The 22,301-nt window shown below is 40.5% G+C and overlaps 2 protein-coding genes across 2 annotated transcripts in view; one reads left to right on the top strand and one right to left on the bottom strand.

Annotated features, from left to right (window-relative positions):
- Positions 1-22,301, bottom strand: part of vsig8a (V-set and immunoglobulin domain containing 8a) — a 112,687-nt gene that overhangs the window by 19,627 nt on the left and 70,759 nt on the right. Inside the window, exons 2-4 of the mRNA XM_049603519.1 lie at positions 7,297-7,406; positions 3,272-3,447; positions 487-691 (exon numbers count right to left, since the gene is read on the bottom strand). Of these exons, the coding sequence (XP_049459476.1) occupies positions 487-691; positions 3,272-3,447; positions 7,297-7,405 (490 nt within the window). The 5' untranslated portion in view covers position 7,406. The remainder of the gene's footprint in view (positions 1-486; positions 692-3,271; positions 3,448-7,296; positions 7,407-22,301) is intronic.
- The window catches only part of si:ch211-127i16.2 (probable flavin-containing monoamine oxidase A), a 69,244-nt gene continuing 64,018 nt past the window's right edge, over positions 17,076-22,301 (top strand). Inside the window, exons 1-2 of the mRNA XM_049603509.1 lie at positions 17,076-17,288; positions 17,415-17,502. Of these exons, the coding sequence (XP_049459466.1) occupies positions 17,171-17,288; positions 17,415-17,502 (206 nt within the window). The 5' untranslated portion in view covers positions 17,076-17,170. The remainder of the gene's footprint in view (positions 17,289-17,414; positions 17,503-22,301) is intronic.

The raw sequence follows: 22,301 nt of genomic DNA, 5'->3' as shown, positions 1-22,301 counted from the left end.
CAATGTTCTCACATACCAGGGACATTTTATTATTAGGCACTAGAGAAAAACGTGAAATTTGACCTGAATTTAGGGAGCGACATCTCATCAAATAAAGACTTTTCTTTTATAGAGCAACCCTGACTGGTAAAAGCATTTTCATAACAACAGACACTGAGAGGGTTGTTATCCTCGCTCTCACTGACACCCCTGTGACCTTGAAAACCACTAATGGATATAAATCATACAGTAATGTAGTAGTAGTCTTAAAAGATAAAGGCATGCCTGATAGCAGGCACCTTGAAATTAGCTTTGTGGTAAATTGCAAGTGTGACAGATACTGGCATATGACAAGGAAATGTAACCTTCAGTGTAATAGATTAGATAAAATGTTTGAAGTACATGTGAGCAGCTGCCTCCTCTTTAAAACAAAACACTGTAGTTGTCAAAGGTGACAGGTGACACACACACACTGACCCCAGACTGCAACCCAATTCCCAGTCTTACCCAGTACCACAAGTGAAACCTTGCGCATGTCCACTCCAGGTGATTTCTTCACTTTACACTGGTAGGTAGCACTATGAGCAGGTGACAGCACTGAGATTGAGATCGAAGCGTCACCCATTGAGGGGTCAGGAGCAGCAAAGCTGAGTTCCTTTGCAAGAGCAGGGTTACCATGGACATATCTAGTGCCGCTGCTGTAGGACATGAGCTGATGGGAAACAAAATATTTAGAAAGATTCAACAGAGAGACAACAAATGACTCTGAATGGCATGTTTAATTGATGTTAACCAAATAAACATGCATCCTACATTCTTTCCCATATATATTGAATAAAAAAGGCAAATACATAAACCCATATAGGAAAACACCAGCTGAGAATTACCACCAACCTTGTGGCTCTACAGAAGTATTTAGCCTCTTGTAGCTCATCGTCATGCTTTACAATTACTGTACTGTTCAGTCTCTGCAGTCTCAGTGACCTGGTTTCCAGCAATGGCAAGCATTAGCGGAATAAATGTTGGCATCGTACATCTCTACAAATCACGGATATGTAACATTATTTGTGTAAATTATTACACAATAGATATGTCATTTCAACATCACTTCGGTTGATGTGTGGTTATGTGTTGGCAAAAAAAAAAAAAAAAAGGCTGTGATTAATAAAAAAAATTAAAAAAAAAAAAAAACAACAACATGTCACATGTCTTGCTAAAACCAACCTGTGTCATGTGTGAGTCTTAAACAGTAGTCTGCAGCGGTTTGCAGCTTGAAGGCCATCTTGCCAGATGTCCACTCGACCCATCGTGTGCACGATCCAGCCAAGGTGCCGGAGCTAATCGTGGCCATTCAAGTCAATGTAAGCTGCTCCACCAGAAGCGCCGTGGCTCCGCTCCACTAAAAATACGTGCCAGGTCTATTTTTGATAAATGTCACGCAACGGCACAATAGTTTGCACAACCAGGTCAAACGGGAAGTCATGCACAGAAAAGAAGAGAGTATCTGGTCAATTTTCAAAATAAAACACCCATGAAAACTCCAGACCATATTTCACATCGCTACGTCAAACACTTTGACGTCAAAGTGGGTGGCCCCAGACCTGAAGTCAAACACGAAGAGGGTAAAAAAACCTGGCACAAAATCAAGAGAAAAATCACAAAATCAAGAAATCTTTTCTTTGCTTGTTGATGTCTTTATACCTCCAGGGTTTCCGCAGAATACCGTGTGACATTATGATCTTGCGATCCGCCAATTCCAGCCACTTGCGTGCGTGCCGCTTCCAGTGGACATTGACGCCCGGCACAGGACAGAGCGAGTCCGCGCTGCAGCCGAATCGCACACGCGACGGATCCAGTGGACATCTGGCAAATGTCAGTGTATGGGCGCGAATCAGTGTTACAATTCAAAATATTGTGATACAATGCAACACTGTAATGAAGGTGATATATATTGTGATTTAATTTTAGGAGCTCCCAGTGCACCCTTTATAACTCTCGCTCTTTCATAGACCCCTGTTCTTTGTGCTTACACAAGCGATATGATGATAGGTCGGAGTAGAAGGGTCAACTGGCTGAAGACAGATTACAAAACTGTTGTCTGGCAGTCGGAGGCACAAAATAAGCCGCTGCCATGAATCTTTGCATGTACAATATTGATTTAGAATCAATCAGTGTTTCTGTGAGTCAATACAGTATCACAACACATTATATTGCAATACTAAAGTGTATCAATATTTGTGTACACCCCCATTGCCCCCTAGTGGACAAAAATCGATTATGACGGCTTTAAGTTTGCAGTGGATAAATTTTTAGACTCCTTTACAATAAAGAGCAGGTAAGAGTTGTAATGTTTATGTGTTTGACTAAGGAAAGCATTTCATTTGCACAAGAAACAATAATCCGCAGCGGTCACTTGTCTAAAGCAGCACATGCTGGACCTGGTCAATCATTGTATAAATGTCTGCTGCCTAAGGGCAGAGATGAGCGGGAAAAACATCCTCTCAAGGCTCCAACACTAATGACTCATTTAATTTAAAAGGCAAATTGGATAAACGACTAATTCCTGTGAAATTAAAAAGGTGGTACGAGTTCATCCACACTCCAGCCTCACGGTATGCATTTTGATTTTAACACTTAAAGGCACAGGCATATCACATGAGGAGGAAAGGAATTTGAAATGAGGTGGAAAATCTGAATACATGTTTTAAAGATGCTCCTGAAATGACGGCACGTGTCATGACACTAAGGTTGTGTAGTGGGTTTTAACCTTTGTGTTCACTCAGTTGTGTTCTGTATTCTCAGTAGCTCAAATATACTAAACAACTCTCTACATTTACCGGTCCATAATTTTCTTTTCCTGGAAAGAACTTTGTTTAGTACTAGTTTTAAGAAAAGATGGAAACAGCATTTAATTAGCACACTTGTAATTAACCAGTTCAAATTGCTTGCAGAACCTACACAGCCTTTTCAGTGAGTGCAGCATGTCAGCTGAGGATACCAAGATACAGGAAAGAACGAATGAGTGAATACATGGACCTCTCATTTTCTAGGACCTATTTCCCCTACAATTTTTACCAAATAACATGTTCTTGGAAATTGTTTGGAAATTATTCAGAAATCATAGACCCGAAGCATAACACATTACCAGAACGTGTTTTTCCATCCTTGGAAAAACACGCACACAAAAGAGTGCCTTTGGATAAATTAGAAGTGAAATCTGATATGTACCCTCACATATCAGACCGGAGATAAATTTGTTGTAAATCTGCAAAGTTCTCACTCTGCCTCTTACCATCTGATCCTTCTGCGTGCTGTCTGGACTGACCACAGACCATTCAATGTCAAGATCTCCGGTGTCAAGAGGGCTCGGTGTGTAAGTGCAGCCCAAAATCACGCTCTCTCCCTCAGCCTTTTGAATGGTCTGCGGACCAGTAGATGTCAGCTGCATCCCTCGCGCACATTTCAATTCTTAAAAAAAGTTCACAAAAGAGACACATTTTAGCTGTTTCTAAATCAATTAGTGTTACCGTCAAGGACACATATTACGCGTTCTTATTCTGCAACCCTTTTTACACATAAAGTTTATGGCTTTTATGCACACAGTTATATAAAGACATTTAGTATTGATTCAGATTCTTTTCTCAGAGGAAGGTTGGCTAAGAATCAACAAAAATGAAACCACCGTACTTGTAGCCAAATGGCACATAGAAATATATATATATATAAAAAATACTTACTGGAATTACTTTAAGAGCTATTTAGGACAAACTGCATTTTTAGTGACAATAGATTACTATCAGGTCAAGTATGCACAATACAAAACTCTTGGCAGAACAAACCTTAAAAACAATTTTCATCGGTTCTTCCAAAAGGTCCTTCACCGTATTAAAGCTCAACAGGAGAAGCTAGCACTGCAGTTTGCAAATATCCTAAAGCAGCTCAGTACAATGAAAACCCCATTTGCCAATTTCAGTTCGGAACATAGAAACACATTAAAAGACTTGAGATCATTTCCACTGAGGTTTTCTTTTGTATTCTTAAAAGAAAATATAAGTGTATACACAATAAGAGAAATTAAATTAAACTCAAAGTGGCTGTTCAGAAGTATGTGGCCCAGATGAAGTGTAGTCAATAAAGCAATTACACATAAAGCATGAGTGAGTCTTAGGCCTCATTTATACCGCAAGTGATGCGTTCGCGTAGCGCTCGCGAATGGTTGCTGTTTAGTCGCATTTTCATTTCGGCGAGCATGTTAACAGGTTAGAGCATTCACACCGCATCCATTCTACATGCTGCTCAAGCTCGAAAATAGAAGAGACGCCGATTTTTTGCGTTAGACACACGTGAATGGTCGCTGTATTCAACAAAAAAAAACTTGTGTTTACGTGTGTTGTGACCTCTCTTGGCCACCGTAGACACAGAGACAAATGGGCTTTTTGTGCTAAGGCTAGCAATACAAATCAGACAAAGACTACTTACCCATTTGTAGTGCTAAATATTATTTCTCCAAGCGCTGGAATAATCACTAACATGCGAACCTGTCCAACCTGGGCTTTGGGTCCAAACTCACTTCTTCTTCTTCTTTGGGGTTTACTGGAGATAAGCAAACACGGTGCACTACCGCCACAAACTGTTCAGGTGTGGTTTGTATTTTGACAGGACAGCAGCGGCTGCTACACGACGCGTCTGTTTGGTTTTGGTGGGAATACACGTGTGCTGACACTACGCTTGTAGACCGCTTCGCCACTGCTTTGCAAACGCAGTGCTTGCAGTGTAAATGAGGCGTTAAAGTCGGAGTAAAGTAAAATCTGAGTTTTACATCTAAACAAATTATACGTGTTAGAAAACATGGAGTTAAACAGTTAAACTGTTTTTCATCCTTTTCTGTGTCCAGAATTTTTTGGGCAGGGCTAAAAACCTGATTGATGATGTAATGGAGCTACCCTTAGCATAAGCCAAACCCTTATAAGAACTAGAGCCGTTAAGTATTGCTGCTGATTGAAAAAATAAATAAAAATGTCCATTCTGTTTCAGACTGAGAAGCACTAGTAGGGCTGGGTATCATCACTGATTTCCTGAATCGATTCAATTTCAATTCAAGGGGTCCCGCTTTGATTCGATTTACAGTTAAATTCAACCTGATATCGATTCAACTGGATATTTTTCAGTTACAATCCCAGCATGCTAGTATGTGAGAGAGATTCTCAAAGAACTTATAGTGTAACATTTACAAGGAATTATTTTTTAAAAAGAATAAATTTCACAACAGGCCACCGGTAAGTTTTAAGATACGAGACAAACGGAGTTAAACAGTTGTTGTTTTAGCTTGTTCGTAACAATTTGCTATTAGCTGGAAAGTGCTCTGTGCTTGTTTATAACGACATTAGCGGCGGTGGATGAGAGACTGTGGACAAAGCAGACTGGAGCTATTGCTTTTCTACATGTTTACATGTTGCTGATCAGGTGTATTGATAAAGTATTGGCTTTTTCTTCAAGGAGGTTTTATTGCACTTACAGTAACAAGCGTAGTTGTCAGCTCAAGTTATCTTCACCACTGTGTCTCCACCGCGGCATCTCTACGCCGTGTTTGTGTGTCTGTGTGTGTAAAAGTGGCGCAGCAGCCATGACGCATAGACAGCAGGACGATACTCTGCAGCATGATCATAAATTCCGCCCAAATATAAAAAAGTAAGCAGTTACAGATAAAAGAGCAGGTAATGTCGGAGCTTCTCAATACTATGGTCGTTCATTACCTAGCGCTGCAGCTCGTTTACTACCTGCAAGATTAACAGGGTTAAAGCGTATATTAAACGATCGATCTGAGATTTTACGAATCCATATCGAATTGATTTTATTGGATGAATCTGTCATTTTAACCCAGGCCTAAGAACGAGGTTAAATTTTAGGCAGGCCAGTGTCCTCTGACTCTAAATTTGATTCTGGCTCTGATGGCTGAAACATGTATGGCTGTACAAGTCCAATAAACCTCTTATATGGATCATCCATTGTAGTGCTACGATTAAAAGAGGCTGCAGCTTTCCCATGAGTGGGTGTGGCTTCAGTACACTCAGCAGACACGCCCCCAGTGTCTCAGAGCAGAGGATACTGCCTATTTCTTTCATGCTTTTGAAATGCAATTTTATCTTCTTGTCAACTTTTTTAATCATTCAAATTTGGCTGGGTGCTTAGTAACATATTTTTCTGTGGTGTGACAAACTCATTACACATCTTTATTCTTTCTTTACCCAGGCTTCAACTTTAATAGTGTGAGTTCCATTTGTAAAATGGCTAAAAAACAGCACAAAACACATTGTTTTCATGCCAAATCAACAATATTTCAGTCAAGCGACTGTTTTAACTTTGTTTTTGTTTTTCACACCTAGCATGTGATCTGACAATGTGTAACACACAATGATAGAATTAAAACTTCACAGATGCCGCAGCTTGCACATTCATATCCTTGCTCACTGGCAAAAACATTGATTTCACCTACATAGTTAGGCAATTTAGATGTGGACGTTGTGAGAATACTATTCAACCCTAATCTGAACACGTTACAAATGAGCTGCTTGTCACACCTGTACTTTATTGTTCCATCCAGGCCACAACTCACATGCATGACAAGTGTAAACTTCACTGACACATGTAGACGGCTGTGTGGATTTTAGCTCCACAATATACAAACACAACTTAATAACTGAAAAATACCCCTGGTTCTTAATAATTACTTTGTTTGTGTCAAACTGGTTTTCCAGCTGCCATTTCCTGCAGAGTGGGCGAATCTTGTTGATATAACCCAGGGGACATTTGCTACTGCACTGGTCACAAGCTGACACAATGATGACATTTACATAGCAAGAGAAAACATGCCTGTTACAACTGTAATGCATTACATGTAATAAGACTCTCCCCCATGTTATCATTCCTACATGAAGAAGCATATACATTTTTTTTTTTTTTAATGGATTTGTATTTGAGATCTGCACCTCAGCCTATGAAGAGCCCCACCCTGAAGAAAAAAAACATGAGCTCAAATCCCTGGAACATTAGGGAGTCAACAGTCATCTGGAGGCATGATCTCAAACCCTGATTGGACAGACAGTGAGCGCCATGGTAACACCTGGGGAAGCTTACACCACAGCGGCCCACCGCTCAGCAGCATGCAACACAGACAAGACATGAAAGTCTCAACGAGCATCTCTAAAAGGTAGCTTCATTAAACGCTATAAAATACAGTGTAGTGGATAACACAGGGCGCAGTCACTGCATCTGTATGTGTGCGCTTGTCTTAATGTGCTTCTAAGTCTGTATTCTTACCTGTGCTCAAGAGACCTGCGCTGCATAACAAGAAGACAGACAACCAGGGCGGGCAGCTGAGGGAGAACACTGACCTCAGACGACTGTAGCTTTTTCTCAACATAGTCATCCTGTTTGAGATAAAACCATTAACAGCAGGTAGTCAGCATGACTTCAATTACAACAAACGGACAGCACAGTCTTTACACGTTTAACACCTAGTGGCATATGAAACTGATTTTCTCAACTGGTGAGACCTGTGCACACAAGTCGAAGGAGAAATGAAAGAAACAAGCTCTTGAGGAAGTTTCTATAGATGTTACCTGAATGCAGAAACCACCTCCAAACGTCTGACAGTGAAATACCAAGGATCAAGCAGCAGTATGCTGCCTGGTGCTCTTGCTTTACAGGGACCTTCCCCTTAACTCCTTCCTCATTACCATAAAGCCCTCTGATTGGATGGTTGACCTGTTTTACCTGTCTACAAGGAGGTTTCATTGTGATTGCCATTAAGCTGTTAATACTGCCTTTAGCACCCTCTAACTACCCCAAATACTCGGGCTTTGTAATTACCAAAATCACCACAGCTAAATGAAATAAAATGATGTAAAAATCAGAAATTAGCCAAAACCAATGGAAACATGCTGGAGGAAATCAGTGCCCTGGCAGCTGAATAACAATAGAGAGCAATCCTTTGGTAAACAAGTGAAACTGGAGGAGCAACCTTACAATTAGACAGGGTTTCTGTAGATGAGGTGGTTGGAAACTCAGGGTGCTAATTTGATGAGAACTGAACTGTGCTGAAAGAAAAACATTTGCAGCATTTTGCTGCTTTGTCTATAGGCAATAATATTTGCTTGCTCATTATTCAGCTGTCTGTGTGTCTGCACATGTTCCCTTCAGTCACGCTGCACTTCACTTTTCATTCATTTGGATAAAAACAAGCATAGGAAATAAAAGCTGAACTAAATTCAAACATAAAATAAAAAGAAAATCACCTGCCTCCCCCGTACAAGGAAACACACAGCCACTGAACAATCCTTCATGTTGTTTCATACACAGTACGCCATACGACGCTTTAGCACCTCTCCTTTGTTAGAGGTCTTTAGTTTCAAATAATAAGGAAGACAAAGAGTGCACAAAGTCTCAAGTGACAAGAAACGGATTGTTCAGCCAAAGACGTGAGCCAGTAAGGTTTGCATACGTAACCAGGACATACGAAAAAAGGAGAGCGCTTATCTCTGTGCCAGATCTACAGGGAAACAGCATTTATAAATAAATGAGAAGCAGTAGGGTGTCCTTCAGTAGACACATGCAGAAAATGGATTAGTGATAAAGGATGAAAAGCTTTATCTCCAGTTGTATAAAAATATCAAACACTTCTTTTAAATCTTCATGTGAATTTTCTCTTGTAGTCATTTATCCCACTAGCTTTGGGCAATCTTTTGAAAAACATTTATATTTATAGCCCCCCGCTGATAAAGTACAGTTATCAGAGACACATCATTCTAACAACCAGCTAAACTCTTTCCCTGACCCAACACATGCACTCTTTTCAAAATGTGGGCAGTTCAGTTCATTTACACTACTCTGACTAACTACTTCAAAAGAAGGTATTATGGAAAACAATATTTGTCTAAGAGTGGGGTGGATTTTGCTGGAGGAAATTATAAGTGTTTTAAAAGCCTGGAACTGATACCCCCTTTTCCTAATTGCTTTAATATGAATAAAAAGAGCAAACTGTTCAAGGCTACTTCTTGTACTTATCAGCAGATACACAAAGTTAGATTAAGTTGAATCAATGCACACAATGGGTACAGATATAAATGAAACACAGTTCATGCAGTTATATTGTTAGAAGCAGTGAATGTGCGATGGAGTACACTCTCCTTAAGTATCACTTGCATTTGATCTCCGTGGTAGTGAGGAGCTGGGAGCCGGTAATCATTCTGAGCAATTTTCACCACCCGCTGCCTTTTTGCTTTTGTACTTTTGAGTCACAAAGAGCAATTTCCTTTCCTAGTCTGTTCCTCCACAGTGCCATACAGTTGGTACGGCCATAACAGTTTCAAAGATCCTCAGAAGCAAGTGGACAGGTGAAATGTGGACACCCAAAAACTCAGAGTGAAACTCTGCACAAAGTTTTTTTGCACGTAGGCCTGCCCATAATTGTGCATTATTTCAGAGCTTAACAAGATATTAAGGGCTGACAAACAGTAACTTTAAGTATGATAAACAGCACGGCTTTCACTCTGCACTGACACTCCCCCACAGACACACACATTGGAGAGCCTCTTATATCAGAGCTACTAAACCTGCTACAACACAGGAAATATTCCTCTTTACTTGCTACGCTGCGCACTCTCTGATCTACGTGCCCTAAAGCCCAGTTCAGACCAAAGATTTGCGACACGACTAAACCATTTTAGAACGTTGCAGAGAAAAGTTGCAGCAGTGTGAACTTGCCAGTCTGAGCTCAACTCAAGCCGACTGATGGTGTCACCTGCAACTCCGCTAATCAAATCACAGGCGGCTGGTTTTAGAACATAAGGCACGTCTAATGTTTCAACAGCCAGTCGGCTTCTAGTGAAGTCTGCTGGTCAAGTCAAGATGACAACAGGCAGTGTGTTCACTTTACGTACGAAAATGTATACAGTACAGGCCAAAAGTTTGGACACACCTTCTCATTCAATGCGTTTTCTTTATTTTCATGACTATTTACATTGTAGATTCTCACTGAAGGCATCAAAACTATGAATGAACACATGTGGAGTTATGTACTTAACAAAAAAAGGTGAAATAACTGAAAACATGTTTTATATTCTAGTTTCTTCAAAATAGCCACCCTTTGCTCTGATTACTGCTTTGCACACTCTTGGCATTCTCTCCATGAGCTTCAAGAGGTAGTCACCTGAAATGGTTTCCACTTCACAGGTGTGCCTTATCAGGGTTAATTAGTGGAATTTCTTGCTTTATCAATGGGGTTGGGACCATCAGTTGTGTTGTGCAGAAGTCAGGTTAATACACAGCCGACAGCCCTATTGGACAACAGTTAAAATTCATATTATGGCAAGAACCAATCAGCTAACTGAAGAAAAACGAGTGGCCATCATTACTTTAAGAAATGAAGGTCAGTCAGTCCGGAAAATTGCAAAAACTTTAAATGTGTCCCCAAGTGGAGTCGCAAAAACCATCAAGCGCTACAACGAAACTGGCACACATGAGGACCGACCCAGGAAAGGAAGACCAAGAGTCACCTCTGCTTCTGAGGATAAGTTCATCCGAGTCACCAGCCTCAGAAATCTCAAGTTAACAGCAGCTCAGATCAGAGACCAGATGAATGCCACATAGAGTTCTAGCAGCAGACCCATCTCTAGAACAACTGTTAAGAGGAGACTGCGTGAATCAGGCCTTCATGGTCAAATAGCTGCTAGGAAACCACTGCTAAGGAGAGGCAACAAGCAGAAGAGATTTGTTTGGGCCAAGAAACACAAGGAATGGACATTAGACCAGTGGAAATCTGTGCTTTGGTCTGATGAGTCCAAATTTGAGATCTTTGCTTCCAACCGCCGTGTCTTTGTGAGACGCAGAAAAGGTGAACGGATGGATTCCACATGCCTGGTTCCCACTGTGAAGCATGGAGGAGGAGGTGTGATGGTGTGGGGGTGTTTTGCTGGTGACGCTGTTGGGGATTTATTCAAAATTGAAGGCACACTGAACCAGCATGGCTACCACAGCATCCTGCAGCGACATGCCATCCCATCCGGTTTGCGTTTAGTTGGACGATCATTTATTTTTCAACAGGACAATGACCCCAAACACACCTCCAGGCTGTGTAAGGGCTATTTGACCAAGAAGGAGAGTGATGGAGTGCTGCGGCAGATGACCTGGCCTCCACAGTCACCGGACCTGAACCCAATGGAGATGGTTTGGGGTGAGCTGGACCGCAGAGTGAAGGCAAAGGGGCCAACAAGTGCTAAACACCTCTGGGAACTCCTTCAAGACTGTTGGAAAACCATTTCAGGTGACTACCTCTTGAAGCTCATGGAGAGAATGCCAAGAGTGTGCAAAGCAGTAATCAGAGCAAAGGGTGGCTATTTTGAAGAAACTAGAATATAAAACATGTTTTCAGTTATTTCACCTTTTTTTGTTAAGTACATAACTCTACATGTGTTCATTCATAGTTTTGATGCCTTCAGTGAGAATCTACAATGTAAATAGTCATGAAAATAAAGAAAACGCATTGAATGAGAAGGTGTGTCCAAACTTTTGGCCTGTACTGTACGTCCATTTCAAACAATGTTACCGTCACTGCCCACGTACTTCCATGCGCCCTTTACGTTGGCATGGATGTTAAGCAATATATCCACCAGGAGGGAGCCCTGCGTCAAAAGTTTATGACAACAACAAACTCAAAAACAAACATGGCAACTGTGGAGGAGATATTGATAATGTACCTCTTGCATAAAAGACAAAAACAGAGGCAGCGCTGTAGGAGGCAGTGGTCGGTGAGGTCGTTAAATACATCGCGACTGGAGGATGGAGAATTCTTTTCTCTAGTACCGCCAATGAGAGAAACTGAATTGTTATTTCTTCTTCGTTTGTCACTACAGCTACGTATCGGGTAGTGCAGAGTGAAAGCCGTGCTGTTTATCATACTTAAAGTTACTGTTTGTCAGCCCTTAATATCTTGTTAAGCTCTGAAATAATGCACAATTATGGGCAGGCCTACGTGCAAAAAAACTTTGTGCAGAGTTTCACTCTGAGTTTTTGGGCAACACTGCCCCCACGGTTCCCGGTGGTACTGCTCCATTTGGCCCGTATCCGTAAGTTTTATGGAAACATGCAGAAATACGGACGAAATGAACGCAGAGCATGGACAGAAGGTTCCGTCCGTATCCGGATCTGTATTTAACGTTGAGGATAAATGAGCTTTTACCCTCAGTTTTCGTCCTCACGGTGTGCAGGTGTTGGACGGTGGGTCACTGCTGCTGCTTGCTGTATTCTTGTCGACTGATTAATTGGCGCTGAATATTTTGTTGATTGGGGAAAGTGTGGTTGTTTATTGTCTTTTATGAGCTGCCAGACAGCTGAATTTCCCTTAAGGGATAAATAAAGTTCTTCCTATTCTATTATATTACTGTGCTGTATTTATTATGAATACTGTCCATCTGATGCTCATTTTGTTTATGCTTCCACCATTTCATCACTGCAAATGCAGCTGTAGCCAGTATCTCACTACCACTATCCTTATTCATATTTTACGAAGCTACAAATTATATTCAGCCACAAAATAAGCCTGTAAAGTTGGAAATTAGAACAGAAGTACAGAGAGTTGTTGCATAGACATGATACACCATCAACCAGTTTTTAGAACGTTGCAGAGCGGCACATTGCAAGTAGTTGCCTATTTCAGCTCTTCTCATGGTGAATATTTGGTCTGAACTGGGCTTTACATGTCGTTTATCACGTCAAATTATGGAAAAGTTGAACAGCTGGAACTGCCTCTGTATTTTTTTTCAAAGTCTTCCATCAGTGGTGGACTTGCTGGATTGTAAGAACACAGCCGTCCACTTTCATTCCTCCAACCACCTTCTTGAAAAGATTGGCATTATGTATTTGCGCATATCCAAAAACTTTGACATCCTTTCATAATGTTTCAGTAGGTGTGTTTGTCTTTCTGACCAGAAATGTGGCCTTTCCTTTTGGGCATGCATCTCTACCCTACAGTCTTGCAAATTGTTGGTGCGTGTACAATGCACCCATGTACAACATACAGCTGACTGTAAACGGACAAGAGGCTGTATGTTGCAAACTGCGGTTAAAACCCAATTGAGATGCATTCCGAATGTGCTGTATACATGTACGAAGAACGCTCCTAAAACCTGAATAATTCACCATATCTCACACCTTAATCCAGAAATGCTACATTTCAAATACAGCCTAATTCAAAACATCCAAATGGAATATGCTGTTTAAGTGACATCTGTCAGATTTTGAATATTGTCATACTTAGAAAAATAGTGCAATATTAGTTTGTATGTAAATGTAGTCAGTGACTCTGTTTAAGGACTATAAATGTGCTTCTAGTGACTGCCAAAACTCCACCAGACTGCCCGTCTTTCCATCAGAGAGAGAAACAAAAGTCTGACAGCAGCTTCTGCTGGCTGGTTAACTCTAAAATCAGCTCAATGTCTGTCTGTGCGACTGAAAGATGGTCAGTCGGTCTCCTTCATGTCCCTTGACACCACCCCTTTCTGAATGTGTAAAATTCAGAGGCTAGTGACTGCCCACTGAGCTAGCACGTCCACCTGCTTCAAATCAAAATTAAAATACACGATTTGCACCTTGGGATAACAGCTATCTGTGACCTAAAACAAAAGTAGGCCAGGGGTGTTAAGCACCCCCATACTTCCTGCACCCCTATTTGGACCACACCTATGTTCAAACTCCAATTTTGATATCAGCTACACACCTGTAAAGTTCTGTGACTGCATCTTGCAGAGTTGTGATACCATAACACTGACAATATCAGTCCCCAGACACAGACATATCAACACCTGGCAAAGTATTCAAAGCTACTTCTGTGGTAATCTCCGCTACAGTAGGTGCCTTTAGGACCACATTTCACCATGATGACACACAAACACAGACTCACAAGGTATAAACAATAACAGCCCTGCTGTTGCAGCTGGCAATGAAGATATAAACATGTGTAACCATTGTGCAATATGAGTTTTGGCCTTGTCTAAGTAGTTGGACACCATAAACCCCAACATGCCAAGTATGGCTTCTCTGGGAATAATGTTTCTTGAGCTAGAAAACAGCTTCAGTGGAGAAAAATAAACAAAGACACAAGAAAACAGGCGATCCAAGCAAATACAGCAGGGAGTTTCACTGCTTGGATTAATACATGAGTCCTAGAAAAAAACATGCAAGTCTTAATTCTTCCACGAAGCCTTGTTGGCATGCTTTTTATGTTACTGTGTTATAATATCTCATTACACTTTGCGAAAATGAATTCATCAGTTGCTTTTAACATTGATATAATTGTCCTCAGTTTGTAAGCAAGTGAATGAAAATGAACCAGCCAAATGTCTCATGGTACTAGTAATTGTTTCATAAGATAGACCACAAAATATACACTTCACTGTTGCACTCTGACCTGACTGACACTATACTTGACAGTTTTTATCATGCACGTACAGTACCACTTTGATTTCTAGAGATCCTTTATTTAAAGCTACAGTGTGCACTGCCAATAATATCTTTCACCTCCACTGGCCAGACATTTTTTTTTTTTTTTAACTTTTAAGCCTTGCATTATATACTTTAATTTACTCATAGAAGTTTGCAAAATGATATAAAATACTATATAAATAGAAATATAGAAATAAAACAAAAAAAAAGTCATAAAGAAGGAAAATTTAATAAAAAATAAATAAAATAAACATTAGGTAAATAAGAGGACGTGGATTCGTACTGTTGCATTGTGACATTTATCTTTTATGTTTGAGTTTGGTTAAAGCAACTATTACCTTTGTTGCATTTCACACAGCACTTCGAAAAATTTGAACATCCACAACAACCATCCCCCTCCTCCTGCAACTCTACCTCCCTCCAAAGGCCTACTCCCCCCTCCTCCATTACGACCTCATTATGTCTATGATAGATGTAGGCGTTGGCATGGTAAAGTTAGATACACGGAAGAGGAGAGCGAATGTAACGTTACAACCAAGACAGTCAAACGCAACCCCAGAGTTTTAAAACTCAACCAGAGTCAGTGACGACTGATGAGTTCTAGAATAAGGTTCAAGTGCTAACGTTAGATAGTAGCGTTAACGTTACTAGTAAGTGGAAACACACAAGGAAGATAACGTTAATGTTTCAAAGCCTACGCTACAGTAGGCTAACGTTAGATAGTAGCATTAACGTTACTAGTAAGTGGAAACGCACAAGGAAGTTAACGTTAATATTTCAGAGGCTACGCTAGAGTAGGCTAGCGTTAGCCATTAGCAACTGGATGCTGTGTTGTCATATAACGTTATATGTTATATTAGAAGCAAACTAAACATAACGTTACCTGTCCTGCACAGTCAAATGCAACCCTGCAGTTTTGAAACGTATCTGGGGTCAGTGATGACTGATGAGTTTTATAATATAACGTAAACGCTAACGTCAGATAGTACTGGTGACTGGCAACAAACAAGACAGTAGGCTAACCTAATTAGCTGTGTTGTCATTTATAATGTTATAGCCTATGTCACATTAGAGGCAAATTAAAAATACCTGTCCAGCAGAAACTCTGCGAGTGGTTACACCAGTCAGAGGCCTCTACATGGGGAAGACAGATAGGACGCTCGGCCAATCATTGCATTTGGTCCGAACGCAATGATTGGTCGGAGTTTTCTTCGAACCGTATGAGAATGGTACAATTAGGAGTTTTTATCTCTGGTGGAATTCACTTACATTTTAGTGTGCCATCAGCTTATTAATAGCATTTTGACCTAAACAAAGAAAACCTTAAAACTTCCAGAAAGGTAAGTGTTGCTTTAATAATGGGCCTGCAACATTATTTCTAGTGAGTGGGTGGCCATCCTTTAATGTTCTTCTCCATAGTTTGAGTTCTTTTCAATTTCTCACTCACACACACTCACTCACACACGCACACAACACTTACTTTAGTACATTCTGTCTACATTCTGTCCATTTTCCTGTGGAAGGCACATCCTCACTGAGCTGATGTCCATTGTTTCCTCCCTGTAACTAACAGAATATTTTGTAAGTATGAGTGTCTACAATCTTCAGGGATTACTTCCAGTGCTGCAGTCATTAAGATTCATTTGCAGGGATATCTCCAGAACATGATTTATGAAAAGATACACTAGAAAGTTTAGAAGTTCATCATCATATAAAAAAAGCATAGAAGTAGTTTGCAGACAGTTCTCAGCACTTCCTCCAGCAGGCTGTTGTTAGCTCCTAATTTATTTTCACCATTCGGTTTGGGGTTAAAAAATAACTGTCATTTATCCTATTGGATTAATTTTCCGTCATGTTGAATTCTAAGTATGTTCTCCAAGCTGCTATTTATTTTTAATGTATACTGTACTGTGTTGTGTCATACTGGCAACAGCTTGATAGAATTTTGCTTCTGATTCACTATTAATTGCTCCACTCTGTTCATCACTTATTAATGGGTAATGGTTGTTCTTTAAGTATGTCCCAGTTGGAGATTTTCAATACAAAATATTTTATATAATTAATAACTGCGACTCATAATGCTAGTGCAAATATATTGCTTAGGCACAGAATAACTAAATTACTACATATTCATTTTATTGATAATTTAAAATCGGTATTTTGAACACATATGTGATTCAGGAAATGACGACCTGATTTCTTAGTAAGCTATGATTCAGTTTTAGTTTTGTTTTTTATCGTCTGTAACGGTTACATGTTGTGTGTCTGCACCATTGTTTAAATGTGCTGCTTTCTGTCACAGCCAGGACACTCTTATAAAGGAGGTTTTTAATTTCAGTGGAGCTTTTCCTAGTAAAATAAATGTTAAATAAAATAAATAACTAAATAAATCTCTACGGTTTTTTGAAAGACAAAAAGAATACAGACGACTTTATTTCATCTCTACTGTTCAGAAATCAAAAGCCTTCTCCTGGCTTTTATTGCGCTGTCGATTCTTTGCCAAGTAGGTCACAAGCTCAGTTGTTCACAGTTCCAAAGTGCACTATTATGAAAGCAGCCCAGGCTTTGCAAGATAACCTAATAGATAAGAAGAGGAAAGGGGGAATACAAGTTGGGTCTCTGTTTCTGACTCCACAGTTTACCAGCACCAGTTAAGTTGGCACAAAAAAAACGTAGTAGTCACTTGAGCTTGAATATGACTGCAGAAATTTGGGACGTTATTATTGTTGGCGCGGGACTATCTGGACTGAGTGCGGCTCATTTGCTCAGAAAAAGGAATGCCAAGTTGAGAATACTGATATTGGAAGGAAAAGGTTTGTAAAATTGAGAGCAATTGGTAACCTGAGAAAGTGAGTCATTCTGTACTGGATTCATTTTGCTGTGAAGCTGCTGAAAATAGGTATGCCTCTCACTGAATCATGCCCCGTGTTTCTGTGCAGATCGGGTGGGAGGTCGCACAGTGTCCACCGAAATACCGGCAGCCAATGGTGTTGATCGCTGGGATTTTGGAGGGCAGTGGGTAGGACGGTAAGGCTGATCAAAAACTACAGGAATAACAGAGAGGAAACTAAAACAAGTCACGCTAATGTAACATTTTGAGTGTCACCCAGGTGGAGATAACAAGGGTATTAGATTGAATAATTATGTCTAACATGGATTTTCTAGTTGACAAGAACAGAAAAAGGGAACAATTTGTTCAGGAACTTGTTTTGTTTGTAACACTGAAAAACCATTTAGTAGCAATTGAAATGCAGCTGAGTAGCACTGTACATGAGACAAATATAAAATCTGTGATTCTGGAGCAAGCTGCTAGTTTACTACTGACAGTCAGTCAGATATTAAGAATAGCTGAATAGATTTCTAATGAGTGTTAGATGGATAAAAGGACACTATGACGAATACAGGGTTCATATCAATTATACAGATGCTCCGAATGTCCGGCTGATAATCAGTAAAAACACACGATCAGGAGATTGGGATTAATGCTTTCTAGTCACTGATAAGTGTCTGTGTGTAAGGGCCCTGACACACCAAGCCAATGGCTGGCCGTCGACCAATGTTGAGTCGTCTTTCGCCCTAGTTTTTTGCAGTGTGTCTTGCACTGTTCGCATTAGCTGGCACCTTGTCGGCTTTTTTCAGCCAATTGAGCATGTTTAATCAGAACTGGAGACAGTGGAGCTTGTTATATGAAGAAAAAATACTTTTTTAGTCATTGAGCTCTTTAGCAGTAACGGTTCATAGCGGTCTGTGTTATAGTACGCTGGTGCACAGTAAATATCCTTTGTTCTTTCAACACAGGGTCGTGTTGTTAATGTGCTAATTGGCTAACTAGCGTCTTGAATCTGGCCCGAACACACCAACAGTTGGCCGTTGATCAATGTTGAGCCATGTTGAGCCCTAGTTTTTACAGTGTGTCTTGCAGCGTTAACACTACTTGGCACCTTGTCAGCTTTTTTCAGCTGATTCAGCATGTTATATCAGCACTGGAGACTGCAGAGCTTCTTGTGTGAGGAAATATACTTTTTTTAGCCACTAAGCTCTCTAACAGAAGCTGTTCATAATTGTTTGTTATTGTGTGCTGGCGCACGGTAGATATCCTTTTTTCTTTCAACACTGGGTTGTGTTGTTAATGTGCTAATTGGCAAACTTGCGTCTTGAATCTGGCCCTGACACACCAAGCCAATGGTTGGCCGTTGATCAATGTCAAGCCGTCTTTCGCCCTAGTTTTTGCAGTTTGTCTTGCAGCATTCACACTAGTTGGCACCTTGTCAGCTTTTGTCAGCGGATTGAGTATGTTAAATCGGCATTGGAGACGGTGGAGCTAGTCAGTGAATGAAATCATTCTGATAAGCAAGTCTGCCCAGGGCATAAGAAGTGAAAAAGGAAAAGGAAAGCAAATGACAAATGTCAAGAGGCAGTGAGATCAAAACAAACTTTTTACATGAGGAAAAATACCTTTTTTAATCATTGAGCTCTTTAGCAGAAACTGTTCATAATAGTTTGTCATTGTGTGCTGGTGCACGGTAAATATCCTTTGTTCTTTCAACACTGGGTTGTCGTTGTTTGTTAATGTGCTAACTGGCTAATTAGCATCTTGAATCTGTCCTGTTGGTCTTGCGGCTTCCCCTTTGAATAATGAATGCAGACTACTGCCACCTGCTGCTACAAAGAGTTAGCTCATCTTGTGCAGACACAGAGCGTACATGCTGTTTGGCCTTTGCCTGTAGTCTTTGCAGTGTGTTCAAGTGCAACTTTTTGGCCGAAAAACAGGTAATGTGAGGTGATGCAACAGTTTGCCTTTGTTGCTACTAATTCTTTGGTGTCAGTTTGGTGTGTCTAGGTGAAAGAGAGAAAAAATGACAGCGACTGCAGTAAGCAGATGAGAAAGAGTGATTGAAGCAGAGGAGAGCTTAAGCTTAGCGATGCAGATATCAAATTAATGTACAACAGACTTTACAGTTTGTGTGCTACTAAATGTGACAGCTCCTCAGGACCAGCAAAAGTTTCCTGTGTATTGTGTCACAGAGTAGAGTGACAAGGGTTAGCTCTGATGAGAGTACCAACTCTGGAGGGAACATAGTATCTCCCCTGTGACCACAGTTTGGGAGCCAAAGCAGGAAAAGCCAACAGTAGGTACTGTTTTGCTATTATCTTACTACAACTGAACTCCCACCACTGCAGCAAGCAGCATAGACTTAAACAGGATTTATTCTTCAGTGTCGAATGGATGCCGTGACCTATGCCTTAACCTAAGCCTTAACCTACGCCTTAGCCTGACGTGCACCTCCCCAGAACTGTAACTACACGTCGCAGCGACGCAGGCCTCATGTCTATTTCTGTAAGCTAAAAAAACATTTCCCTCAGTGGAAATTAAGCTTTTATTTACTTCTATTTCACAGTTATAACACAAGAAATTGTGAAGACAATAAAGCCACAAAATAGCATTTTTAGTCTTGTGTGTGATTTATCCTGGCTTCATATCAAAATCTCCACTACGCGCTAGCAGGGTCCAAAACTAACTAAACTAAACACTTGCCACTCTGGCGAGTTATTTTTTTTTTACCAGCGAAAAATGCATTTTTTGTTACTGGAGAACGATGATGGTATTGTGTGCGTCAGTCATGACATCATCACAGCGCACCGAGGTGGACAGCTGTTGTTGTTAGTAGGCTCGTTCGAGATGAACTGTGCCTCGCCTGGAAAGTAGACGAGAGCAGGCGGCCACAGCAGGGGGCGGTGACAAAAACCTGCGGTGAAGTCGGACAGTTTCCCGACAGTTTCTAGCAGCCTTCAGTCCGTACAGGAAGTCACAGACACACTTACATCCTGTCTGGAATGATGTCAATTCATTAAAAAAGTGATCAGACCCATATCCGTTTGTTTTCAGTCTCCAGTTGTTTTAATTATGATAGATTAATTATTAAAAAGCTTTGCAGGTAATCCGTAATTTATGTTCATGGTTTATCCTCCATTTGATATGAATTCTCCTGTAAATCAGCATCATATCAGTTTGACCTGTCCCCTCAACTACAGGGGCTAAATAAACAGTATTTGACTATAAGGTTCATATTTTCAGAGGAAAAAAAAATACAAGACAACAGCTTTCATTAAGGCTCAGTCAGATACAGTCAGGGCTTCACATCTGTATAGATGTTATTTTAAGAATCTTCACATCCCACTGACCACAAGTCTCTGTGTTGCTAAATACTTCAATAATTAAAAGACTTCAGTGTTAATATACAGTAGACTCTGTATAGTTTATGATGAATGTATTTAGTCTCAGATGACTAAACTTCAACATCAGTCATGTTTTCTGTTCACAGAATAAACCTTCAAATCAGACAAATACAATCTTAATCTCTAAAAATCCACAAAGATGAAAAGTTTACCTAAAACGTCACCTTGTTGAGGTGACATCTAAACCAATCAGCTGTTAGATCAGGTGAGAGCCAGGCGGTGCAGTCGGTGGAGAGCAACTGCAACGCCTGGCTCTAAAAACTGCGGCCGCCTCACTGTCACAGTTTTAGCGCCGTCCACTTTTGTAATACATCAGAGCAAGTCGGGATGAAGTCTAACAAAAGCTAACCAGCATGCACTGTGCGCCGATCGCCGGTGATCGAATCTGCGCAGGCCTGTCTCATCTCAAACGAACCTAATGTACCTCCATGCTCTGAACCCCCGTAGAAGAAGTAGTAGTAAGAAAAAGTATCATGTGGCGATGCTGGCCAGCACATTGCGGAGCCTCCCGTAAAAAAAAAACAAAAAAACTAAAGCAAAAGAACCTGCTGAGGCTGAGATTTTACCAACCGATGACCAAGAGACGGAGGTTAATGTTGCTGCTGCTCCCGCTCCCGCCACCGCCACCCCCCACTTAGTTTTGGACCCTGTGCGCTAGGCTAATTAATACAATGTGAAATGCCATAGGCTTTTGCTAACAATGTTAGCATGTTCTATTTCTTTGGAAAATGTGTTTATAAGACAGTTGTTTTGTCGGTGAACCCTGAGTTGTAATGGGACCCAAAAAATGGCCTGTATAGCTGCCAATTAAAAAAAAAAGATTAAAAAAAACCACACATGATCGGAGCATCTAAAATGTATTGTGAAAAGAACAAAATTGTGATCTGTATTGTTAAATGTTGTGCTTGTAGGCTGGTACTGTAGTCCCAAGGCCTTTGACTGCAATTTGCATGCTGCTGTGCTGTTGATTATATTACAAACTAGTGCTGCAACGTGTTTACTACCTATGTTAGTGCATAGTATTTATGTAAGAATGACATGCATATGTATGCAGAAATTATATTCATTTAGTTTGACTATCTATAATTATGTGAAATAATATGTTTTTCCAGTGGACCCCAAGAATAGTAGCTGTTGCGCTGGTAAGAGGAAATAGAGTTCATGGCTATACATAGCTGACAGTCAGGCATGTAGAAAGTAATGACATATTTCTATCTTTTCAGATCTTTGCATGTGCTCAATCTCGCTTCTCTTTCAGCAACAGTAATGTATCTATTTTCAGTATCTCATGGGACCATTGTGTTCCAAGTTTTCTAATCTAACAACCTGAAGTAACTTGCCGTACATTCAAACCACCAAATTACTCATACGTTTCAGAGGACTTATTGTACAGTAACCCTGAAGCTGAAGTCCTTCTTGAAAAAGGATGTTTGAGAAATTGCAGTCATGATTCAGAACACTTCACAGAGTAACAAAATAACAAGCTCTCACATTTATATCTAGGAGCTGTCTAGCTTGTAGGTTACAACCTGTGGTTCTTCTTGGCAAGAGAACAGTTCAAAAAGGGAATGTGTGAAGTGCATTGTTCA

Source organism: Epinephelus fuscoguttatus, linkage group LG18 (genome assembly GCF_011397635.1).
Source record: "Epinephelus fuscoguttatus linkage group LG18, E.fuscoguttatus.final_Chr_v1".
Lineage (NCBI taxonomy): Eukaryota > Metazoa > Chordata > Actinopteri > Perciformes > Serranidae > Epinephelus > Epinephelus fuscoguttatus.
Note: the sequence above shows the minus strand (reverse complement) of the source record. Positions and strands in the feature narration are given on the sequence as shown.